The 11680-nt window shown below is 40.1% G+C and overlaps 1 protein-coding gene across 1 annotated transcript in view; it reads right to left on the bottom strand.

The window, feature by feature from the left end:
- LTK (leukocyte receptor tyrosine kinase) overlaps positions 1 to 5131 on the bottom strand; it is a 53998-nt gene extending 48867 nt beyond the window's left edge. Inside the window, exons 1-2 of the mRNA XM_009319222.1 lie at positions 5026 to 5131; positions 655 to 810 (exon numbers count right to left, since the gene is read on the bottom strand). Of these exons, the coding sequence (XP_009317497.1) occupies positions 655 to 810; positions 5026 to 5056 (187 nt within the window). The 5' untranslated portion in view covers positions 5057 to 5131. The remainder of the gene's footprint in view (positions 1 to 654; positions 811 to 5025) is intronic.
- Between the last annotated feature and the right edge of the window lie 6549 nt (positions 5132 to 11680).

The raw sequence follows: 11680 nt of genomic DNA, 5'->3' as shown, positions 1-11680 counted from the left end.
TGGAGAAAAAAAAAAAAAAAAAAAAAAGAAGAGACACACAGTGTGGATGGAAGAGAGATAATAAGAGGAATAAGAGGAAAATGGATAAGGAGTTTGAAGAAAGGAATCACGAGACGAAAGGAGAGGACTATGCACAAAACTCAAAAAGTAACAGAAAGTAGAGAAAGAAGAAGAAAGTAAAAATGAGGTAAGTAAGTAAAGAAGTGATAGAAGGAATGAGAAGAAACCAAGCAAAGCAGAGTGAAGACATGTCCAACAAAACAAAAGCCAAACACTTTGCAAGTCAGACAGCAGACACGGAGCCAGCCCTGGCTTGTAAAGGATTGAGTTTCCTAAGAAAAATCCAGTCTCTGTAAGCAAAAGTAGCTTATCCTAAAACAGGGAGATACAAAAGGAGTATATAAAGGGGCGGGCTGTATACAGGGTACATACATACACAACTCAGGCAGTACACATACATTATATTGCTCTTAGTGACTCTTGGGCACTGACAGCACACTTACGAGTTGTGCACCAGAACCAGCATATGGCAGTATTTTTAGTGACATGTGCCTGAGGCCGCAGCCTGCTGGCTCCTGTTGCTGCCACCCACAGCTGCTACCAGTGCTGGGAGAAAGCAGATGTCCATTTGAGGGGAACTGTAACTCTGCCTACCTTCAACATCTCCACGGGAGGAACTGTTTTCCAGAAGCAGCTGCTGCCTCTCCTGAGATACCACGACACCAACTGAAGATAACACCCAGTCCGGTTTTCCAAAATTGTCTGTAGACGTCACCCATGAACAGCTTGAGCCGATGATACAAGAGATTTCTGTCATGAGAAACCAAAGGTTTCATTGAGGGCTTCCCCAGTTCAAGGGGCAGGGGTGATGCCGGCACATGAATGGGCAGATCTACAGTGTATGGGGGCTATCTCTCCCAAGAAATGGAAGAGTTGAAGGGAAAAAAGAAAGTTTGTCTTGTGCAATAACAACAGAGTGTCTCGCAGGGTGGGTGCAGGAACATGCCAGAAAGAAAAACAACCCTGCAAATTCTTGGCAGGTGTAAAGGAGCATCCTCCCACCGGTATCAACAGTGAATTTACAGCAATGGAAGGTCTAGCCCACATGTACATAAAATCCTGAATGAGAGTAATACCTAGTGCAGCAAGGATATTGAAACTGTATTGATTTAGCATTTTGGCAGAGAGGAACAAATGAAACTCTAAGGTGAACCCTCTCTCAGCAATAGAAAGAGCTTGACAGGGTCTCAAGCAAAATAGCTGAGCAATGCAAGCTTTACATACTTTTTTTTTTTTTTTAACAGTTTTGCTTTCCTCCTTGCAGGGTGGACAAGAACACGCTCTTAACAAACTCCAGAGTCCATTCGCAGCACTGAGAATACTAGATCATCCTGGCCAGAATTTTTCATAATCAGCATATTATAAACCAGACAAGAAGTAATTCATTTTCTCTCATCAATCTAATATAAACTCCCTGAAGGGATGTTAGCTGTACAAAGCTCTCCCACACAGAGTGGGGCTGAATAGATATGGTAAGCTGATATTAACTCGCATGATATTTATTTTCAGTAGTAATAATAATATTACAGTAATAACTGGAGGACCCTTAGGCCATATGAGAAATAATAAGAGACTAAACATTAGTATTTGGGGTCCTGACGTTCAGAGGGTATTCAGACCTTGCAAACACGAATGGCATAATGTTATCCCTTTCGTAGCTCTATTCCTGGCAAGGAGAAAAGACAGTATAAAGAACAGAATTAAGGTCAGGGATATAACAAGGATAGGTGGTTGCACAGGCAACACAGGTGGGGCAGGAATAAAAACATAAGAGCCTCCAGAAGATTCGCTATATTTTAACTAAACTTTCAGAAAAAGAAGCAATGGAAGCATCTTTTGAATGCAACAGCCTAAGCAGCCAAGTTTTCCTAATTTTTAAAGTTAATTATAACTACCTTTTTATAAAACAGCACACTGTGTGCAGGGGTAAGAGAAACACAGATGTTACAGAGTTGCACATCACTCTGTCTTGGGACAGGCTGTGATCGCCCACCTGAACACACATCCTCCCCAGCCCTGCCTGGCCTGCTTGCCGCTGGAGGTTACTGCCTCGCTCAACCTACCAGCTGGGCCAACCACCTGAAGAGCTTCTCAGCCCACCTCATCAAATCCATACAGCTTAGCAAAAGTCTATTGCACTGTTCAGCCCATCATCTTTAAATGGAAGCCACAAGCAGGTGAACTGTCAAACTGTGTGTGTGCATATGCAATGCTGCCTTCCAGCAGGGCACAGGAAGGAGGACACCACCCACTCTCCTGGCTCTGCTGGATCTAAGGAAAGACGTCCGCACACAGCTTCAGGCTGTGGTTTGACGATCCAGTAAAACAGCTTTAGGGATCTCAATAACTCAGAAACTCCACGGCTGTGTGAGACAAAGCAGAGTCCTGATTGAGACCTGCTGTGCTGTTTCAAATTTATTAAAGTTTGACAGGTTAACTCAGTACCCACAGACTTATTGTCAGTAGTAGTAATATTTTTATCAGGTAAAAATCTAGTTGGTCATAAAACCCAGAAAACAATTTCTTTCACAACAGCATGACAGTGCAAGAAAGCAAAGTGAGAGCTCAAGAAAAAAAAATTCCTTTTCTTTTTTAAATAGAGGATTACTTGAAATTAATATTTATGACAAAATCATTTCATTAAATCTTACCAAAACCCCTGCTTGCAGTAGCAAGGACTGTACCAATGCAAACTTAATCCTTAGAATGTGTTTCACATAACAAAGCAGTTTGCAGCTCAGATAAGTGAACATAATGTTCTCCTTCAAAAGCACTTAATTCCCATACTCTCCAGGCTATATAAAGCCTATCTGCCACAACCTGAGAGGATCTGAATGCCTGGAAGAAGAGTCTGAAATAGATCAGAGAAGTTGTTGACATCTGGTAAAAAAAGAGCTTTGTGGCAACGGATCATGTGCACTGCATTGTGATGGAAAGATCAATCAACAAGAAGATGTTGTTTAGCATAAATTGCAGAGCAAAAGGACTGGGTACACTCATGAGGTCACAGTATAAGAGAACACTGAAAGCTGCAACCTCTGACACTACTGTGTACCACCTTACAGATGCTTCATACCCAGCTTTGCGTAGCACCTATGAACCTGGAGAACTTCAAGTGTAGGTCCCCAGAAAGGCAAAATGTGACAGAAATGAAAAGGAAAAAAGTAAAATAGAGAAATACATCTATATTACCACAATCAGCAAAGGACACATTTTAAGGTGTTACAAAAGTGCTCTGAAGAAGCTTAGATTGAAAAAAGCTCATGGACAGTCACAGGGCATGTCAGAAAGGAGGTTCACACATTAAAGAATTAGATACCTTCTGCAAGATGTTACTATAAGGAACTCCTCTCTGGCAAGTCTAGGTCACCTTGCCACCTCCTGTAAGGAATGTATATGACTTTTCTAGCATGCACAGGCCTTACTTTATTGTTTAGCATCTTCATTAATGACCTGGACCGAAGGGGCAGAGTGCACCCTCAGCAAGTTCACAGAGGTACAAAACAGGGAGGAGCAGCTGAAACACCAGATGGTTGTGCTGCCATTCAGAGCATGCCATTCAGAGCAGCCTGGACAGGCTGGAGGTTGGGCTGATAGGAACATCTTGAAATTCAACAGAAGGAAATGCCAAGTCCTGCACCTGGGGAGGAATAACCCCTGGCACCAGTACATGCTGGGGGCTGACTGGCTGCAAGGCAGCTCTGAAGAGAAGGACTTTGGGGTCCTGGTGGACAGCAAGCTGTCCATGAGCCAGCAATGCACCCTTGTGACAAAGGCGGCCAACAGCCTTCTGGGCTGCATTAGGAAAAGCATTGCCAGCAGATCGAGAGAGGTGATCCTTCCTCTCTATTCAGCACTGGTGAGACCACAACTGGAGTACTGTGCCCAGCTCTGGGCTCCCCTGTACAAGAAAGATATGGACTTACTGGAACAAGTCCAGCATAGGTCCACAAAGATGACTGCGGGACTGGAGCATCTTTCATAAGAGAGGCTGACAGAGCTGGGACTGTTCAGCCTGTAGAAGAGAAGGCTCAAGCGGATTTTATCAAGGTATACAAACACTTGATGGGAGGGAATGAAGAGGAAGCCAGACACTTCTCAGTAATGTCCACTGACAGAACAAGAGGCAATGGGCACAAGTTAAAAAAACAGGAAATTCAACCTGAACAGAAGAAAACACTTTTTTACCATGAGAGTGGTCAAACACTGGAACAGGTTGCCCAGAGAAGTTGTGCAGTCTCCATTTGTGGACATATTCAAAAGCCATCTGGACATGGTCAAGGGCAACCGGCTCTAGCTGACTCTACTTGAGCCAGGGGGGTTGGACTAGATGATTTCAAGAGGTCCCTTCCAAACTCAACCATTCTGTGATTATTTCACTAAATGAAAAGGCGTCACTTCAATTTCCAAGTTTCCACACCACCAATAGCAACTGATTCATTTCTCTCAGGCATTTATACAGTACAGTGTTTGCTACATCTATCCTGGCACCACAGTAAGACCAAATTAATCCATCTATCTCACATGCATTTTGTCCATCTCACTGGGTTTTTACAATGCCTAGAAAAAGAAAACTCCAGTTAAAAAAAAACTTCATTTGGTATCAAGAAAGGTAGTTTGTTCTGTAGTTGCTGGAAAGCAGCTCCACTAATGAGCTTTTATTTCAAGAACCCAAATCTGGTGGATTTCACTGTGCTGATGAAGATTATTTTTTTCTTTTTTTTTCCTTTTTTCTTTTTTTTTTTTTCTTTTTTTCCTGTGTTTTGTTTTTTGGGGTTTTTTTTACAAGGAAGTAAGAGACTCCCTTAAGGTTACACTGGCCTTTTTGAGTCATTGCTCCATTTCCAGTCAGAAAGCCAGTGGCACAGCTTTCTGGTAAAGGGTCCTTGTGAGTGCCAGCATCTATCTTGCACCTAGATTCTGAAGTAGAAATAAGGAGGATGTAAGGAAGAGGGCTTGTAGTACCTGGTTTAGAAGGCTGATGCAATGACACCATCCTGTTTTTTATCAGGGAGACCTTCTGAGGTGGATTTGGTGAAGAAGAGTTTTCTTCATGTGATTCAGAACAGGAGACAACAACTATAACAAAATAAAAAGAACAGGGGAAGAGTTTGGTGTTTCCATACAGAATTATGCTCCCATACTGTTAAACATGAACATATATTCAACAAAGCCCTGTTATATTACACCCACCCTCATCACAGTGTACTGGTGCGGTACTGTCCTGATGATATTTCAAAATAGCCCTACCACTTCCCAGAAACATAACTACAACAAAATACTTTGCTTACTAACGTGTTCTTTACTATTCTTTTTCCACCCCCATTTTTACCAGCATATAACCTCTAAAGCGACACCGTATATTCCAGTAGTGCCCATCTTGCAGTAACAGTACCTCTAGCTGCCTGCCAACAACTACACCTCTAAAGCAATCATGTTGGATGGGGCTTTGAGCAACCTGATCTAGTGAAAGATGTCCCTGCCCATGGCAGGGTGATTGGACTACATGATCTTTAAAAGTCCCTTCTGACCCAAACCATTCTATGATTCTATGAGTAGAAGAAGAGTTCAACTGTAAAATATATGTTAGCTATACAATACATGACATGGATTTATCAGCAATCTTTTGGGAGGACCTGAATAAGTGCTCTCATCTTCACCACACAACAACAACGCCCCATCTGAAACTAACGCTAATGAAACCTTTGCAACATTGCACATATTCAGATTAATAAAATAAACAGATTTCTTTCTTACTGCCAGGCATGAAGCATGGATTTTCAAAGCACTCAGGTAACTTTCTTGTATCTGATGTCTAGTAATACATTCTCTCTCCAATACCCTTCTTATTAATCTGCCTGCACTTTTCTATCTCAGGGATTCCCTTGTCATATATCTGTAAAAACCTTCATTGGTAACTGTGACATTTGATCATAATTATGACACCCATACATATGCATTTGTGCGTTTTTATTCAGATCAAATCTTAGAGTCCTGATGTAAAGTTTGGTTGTGCTGGAAAAAAGACCAAAATCGCAGAAGATATAAAAGGCCATAGAAACTATTTTCTACTTAACTAATGTGAATATTAAATCCAACATGCTAAGATTAGCTGGTTTTAAATGGAGGTGTTCTTCTCGATCAAATTTTTGTTATTCAAAGTAAAACAAATTTACCAACATTATTATTCATTGTAGTACTTCTGACAATTAAATATTCAGTACCTTCTGACTTCTCTTTGGAACAACTCATACCAACAATGGCTTTTTTATTTATTTAATCTGTGCATGTGAAAATACAAAAGTACTGACCTAAGCTTGCAGTAATCTTTATTTAAGATTGTCCCTGGTCTTTTCTTTTCTAGGAATCATAAACAAGTTGACCAGAACAAACATCTTTGTTTCCAAAAGGTGTTCAAAGACAGAGAGATGCAAAATGAGTTGCTTTCAAGCCTCAGCCATGTGGGTTATAAATTCAGCAATATAAAATGTGAACTCATGTCAGAGGAGACAGGAATCCTATCCACATGAATTGCAGTTGAAACAAAGATGTATATACAGCTATTGATAACAGCCAAGATATTCTCAACAGAACTAATTTGAACAGTAATATTATGAAAACATACAGAAGGATCTAGAAAAAGAAAAACAAAAAAACCCGAAACCCAAAACATATGTTCAACTTTTTCAAACTTACCACTGCTTTTAGTTTTTCAGCAATATCTGGTCTGATTTAAAACTGCTAAAACAATTTTCATTTAATATATATGACAATGTGCATCATAGTGATTTACAGTGAGTAAAATGCTGTGAAATGTTTCATAGCATGAGAATGCTGTATCCTTCCATCTTTTATTCTAGTACTGAAAACAGCCATCAGTCTTCATGGGCTTCTAAGGAAAGGATAACTTTAGAACAGAGCAGCATCATGCTGCAGCAGACACATGCTGTACTGATGACCCACCTGTGGTCTCAACAGACCTGTTGTCAAACACTACATTTTTTCCTGCCTCTGTGTTCAAACATGTAGGGACATTAATGTTTGAAAAGCTGATTCTGCACTGTATATAAGACACTGACACTGGTCTGCTAAGTAAGGTATCTTCAATAAGGGGATGAAATCCTCAAAAAGAATGAGAATTCTTGTTTGGCCAGCCTTATGAAAGGCTTGCCTTTCTTGGCTTGCCTTATGAAAAACAGTGGGGGAATCTCTTCATAAAACTGTCCAAAAAATTCATGCTAAAAATCAATCACATATTGCAAACAAATCTATTTCACCATATTAAAAGAAATTCTGCTGTGGAAAGAGAACAAGACCTTTTGACAGCTTGACTCTGCTCCTCCCAACTTATGTTCTGTGTCTGTTGAGATGATGTTCAGTTCTGTATCTCCTGATCTTTGTTAAGCACTGCTGCAGCTTCAGTACTTACTTTCCTTAGGGCTTTCTGTAAAGTCTATTCCACCCACTCATCTCCTCACATGCTCCAAGCTGCTTGTGTATTTTGGAAATAGCCTGAATATCATGGACCCACAAAACACAGTACAATCATGGCAGAAGTTCTGCTGGAGACACTCCTCCTGACAAAATTAAAACTTAATCAAAATATTTGACTTGCACTCCCTCCCCCCCCCTCAATTACATAAACACCTTTGGGATTTTCCTCTTCTTTCTCATTAGCAAACACAAATTCCAGTGGCAGACTACCATGAACATAGGCCTAAGCTACTTGAAACATGAATTTACTGCTTTAGTGTGAAAAAAATATCCATTGCCATTGGTGATGGCTGAGACAAACAGGGTACAAAAGTTTTTTGTACCGTTGAGATAAGTGTCTAAAGAAGTTTGCTGGTTGTTCTGGTTTTGGCTAGGATAGAGTTAATTTTCTTCATAGTAGCTAGTATGGGGCTATGTTTTGGATTTCTGCTGAAAACAGTGTTGATAACACAGGGATGTTTTCGCTACTGCTGAGCAGTGCTTACACAGAGTCGCGGTCTTTTCTGCCTCTCACACCACCCCACCAGCGAGCAGGCTGGGGGTGCACAAGAAGCTGGGAGGGGACACAGCCGGGACAGCTGACTCCAACTGACCAAAGGGACATTCCAGACCATATGACGTCATGCTCAGCCTATAAAGCTGGGGGAAGAAGGAGGAAGGGGGAGACATTTGGAGTGATGGCATTTGTCTTCCCAAGTAACTGTTATGCGTGATGGAGCCCTGCTTTCCTGGAGATGGCTGAACACCTGCCTGCTGATGGGAAATAAGTGAATAAATTCCTTGTTTTGCTTTGCTTGCATGAGTGGCTTTTGCTTTGCTTATTAAACTGTCTTTATCTCAACCCACAAGTCTTCTCACTTTTACTCTTCCAATTGCCTCCCCCATCTTGCTGGGGGTGACTGAGCGAGCGGCTGTGTGGTGCTTAGTTGCCAGCTGGGGTTAAACCACGACACTGGTCTGGTATTAAGATACATTAAAACTTAACTACTGCTTTGTCACAAAAAGCACTGCAAAAAACTTGATCTGCTAATCACATTATCCACTGTGCAGACTGCCTATTCAATTTTGGCAAAAAGCCAAGAGGGTTCATTCAAATGCCTGGTAACAACCTTACTCACCTACTTACTGAACTGGGCATATGAGAGGGAAGGAAGGCAGTCATTACAGCTGAGTTCACTGAGAGACAAAATATACTTGGACAGAAGACCCTAGACCCAGTGATAGGCAAGGAATTTGTTCATGTGCACCCACAGACATATGCCCCCATTCATTTATTTCCTCATAGCAAAGAATTTGTGGCTATGACTCAGCAGAAGAGGACTCACAGTATGATGAATCCATGCATGGGATCTGGATAGTGGTTTTGTAACACTTCAGTACAGCCTACACTCTTACTTTGCATGTCAACTATTTTTCTTCCTCACTCATTCAACCTCTCTGATTGAACTGAAAATCTAGCGCGCACAGTCACTAACAGAAACTCTTCTTCACTTTCCTTTGAAACTGGGAACTCCAGAGATGCCTCCAATAACCCCACATCATATCCTCTCATACATGCTTGTATGTAATTCTTGTATGACATGAATTTCAGCATTAAACAAATAATAAAGACTATCTCTTATCAACTACATGATTTCTCTGTCTTGATCAGCAAAAGGCAATGATTTAAGTGAAAAGAAATAAAAGATGGAGAGAAAGGAGATCTGTGATTTAAAGCTAAGTCTGCCACTAAGGAACATAAAATGACCAGGAAGAAACAGTAAATGCAACAATATTCAACTGTCACAGCAAAAATATGGGGCCTTTTTACAGCACAGCACAAATCCATCGCTTCTTCTGTAATTGAACACAGTAAAATCAGAAGCCTCCAGCACTCAGAAGGTAATTCCATTTCTTTCACTATGTCACAGAAAAAAGCATTCAGACACCTGCAGGGCTGAAATTTTTCCTGAATCCTGATGTTACTTTGCAGAAGAGAAGAAAATTACAGAATATACTTATAGAACTCATGATGGGAAATCAATTCCAAGTCAGTCAAGCCATCTTCCTGCCAAAATAGGAATTTCCTTTAGAGCATTTTCTAGTGTTTTTCCCCATCTAATATCAAAATAGCAACGCAATATTTCTCACCGCTTCTCTGAGAAGATAAACTAACATACAGACTAACAAATCTGACTGTCAGGAAGTCAGACTAGACAAAAAGAAGACTCTGTCTACTACCTATCCTAGTGTTTTTCAATTACTCCTAAACCTTCCACTTTCAGCTCAGTAAATAATCTCTCTCTTTCATGAGTATTTACAGCTTTAAGTTATTAACCTTCCACCTTGAAAATGTCACTGTGATTTCCTGCTGCTTGCTATTAAACACTTTTACTCTTCGCTCATTAGTTGGTTGGTCCCCATGTCCCTTGCTTACTTACTCTTTTTGTACTCTGTCCAGATAGATTGCAGGTAATGGTCAAAAAGGGGAGCAACATGACAAAATGCAGTTTTACCAAAGCTTATTATATAAGATGATACTTTAGGCTCTTCTTAGAGCCCTCTCCAGTTTTTCAGGGTACTTGCTGAAAGGCAGACATCAGCACACACTAATGCCATGCTATGCAGAATGGCCATTCTGCTCCTTCCTGACATCTCCCTGTTTATCCATGCAACAATCTCATCAGTCATTTTGGCCAAAATAAATCCTCTTAGCTGATCATCCACCATGGCATCAAGTCTCTCTCTGGCATATTTCCTTCCAGAACAGGTATTCCCACCCTCCATATCTATATTATTTCCCTTTGAGATACCTGGTTTTATTGTATTGGTGAGTTGGACTCTGCCTTATTTTTTCCTATCTTAATCTTTATGTTATCAGCAGATCATGAGTACAGTTTTTATGTTGTCTTCTGACTTACTGCTAAAACTGTTAAATAGCCCAGAACTTACCCTTACAGGAAACTTACAGGCAGAGTTAATCGACAACGATTCCCATTTAGACTTTTATTTTAAACCTACATGTGACATAGTGATTGTACCAGCCCAGGCACACACTAAAGTACATATCAAGAGATACCAATTTAAGCACATGACTGAAGTCGGAATGTCCTACATCTACACTATGACTTTTGTCAAACTTGTAAGTTCATTAAAAAAAAATGACACTGCAACAAGAAGTCTCTTCAAATAAGCCCTTTAGATTGACATGTAATTATAAACCCTTTTCTAGTTCTTTGATCCTGTACCAAGTATTCTGATATTTTTACTCAGACTGATGTTAAGGCAGCAATCTTCTATTACCAAGTAGCCTTATTCACATGAGTAGAGAGTGTATCAGCATATGTAATCAAATACAGCCATCTAGCATATTCCATTTACCCTTTTTAAATACTAATGCAACATTAACTTTCTTCCAGTTCTCCAGAATTTCTTCAGTATCCCAACATTTACTGAAAAATTCCACACGGATGTCTTTTAAAGCTCCTTAGCTAGTTCTTTCAAAATTCTTGAACACAAGCTGTCTTGACTAGTTGTTTTACAAACTAGGCATTTCAATAACTGTTTTTTCACAACATCTCTGTGTTGTTATGAAAACTATTGCATTATTTCTATGTGACAGTGAAGCATCAATTATTGGGGGTTTTTCTCCTAGAAGAGAAATATTTATTGAACTCTTTTTGTCCCTATTATTGACAAACCTACCACACACATCTATGACAGATTCATATCATTGCTAAGATGTTTTTGCTACTAATGCACTTGGAAAACTTCCTAACTCTGCTGCTGGTTTCTTCTTAATTTCTTTTGCTTTCTTCATCTATTGCTAAACTTTCAACTTTTCAACTTCCTTTTACTGCAAGCAATGTACTTTTTTCCTTATTTTTTATACCAGCATAGTCTCCCTTTTCGGCTATAGGTTTGTGGCTTTCTAGCCGTTCACACAAACCATACAATTATCATCTGCGTTTTTCTGTCCACAGCCTTTCTTTCAACTGAGTTAGTGTGACACTGTTTTTAAACTTTGGGAGATTTACCTCTTCTGGAAGTACCAAGACATAGCACTTCAGATGTTATTTAGGCACTAAAGTCTATTTATTTGAATATCTAGGCTGAAGTGCATATCAGACCACTTCAGATTTTATTG

This window comes from Pygoscelis adeliae, unplaced genomic scaffold (assembly GCF_000699105.1).
Source record: "Pygoscelis adeliae isolate BGI_AS28 unplaced genomic scaffold, ASM69910v1 Scaffold22, whole genome shotgun sequence".
Classification (NCBI taxonomy): Eukaryota; Metazoa; Chordata; class Aves; order Sphenisciformes; family Spheniscidae; genus Pygoscelis; species Pygoscelis adeliae.
The sequence above is the reverse complement of the archived record's forward strand: the minus strand, read 5'-3'. Positions and strand labels throughout refer to the sequence as shown.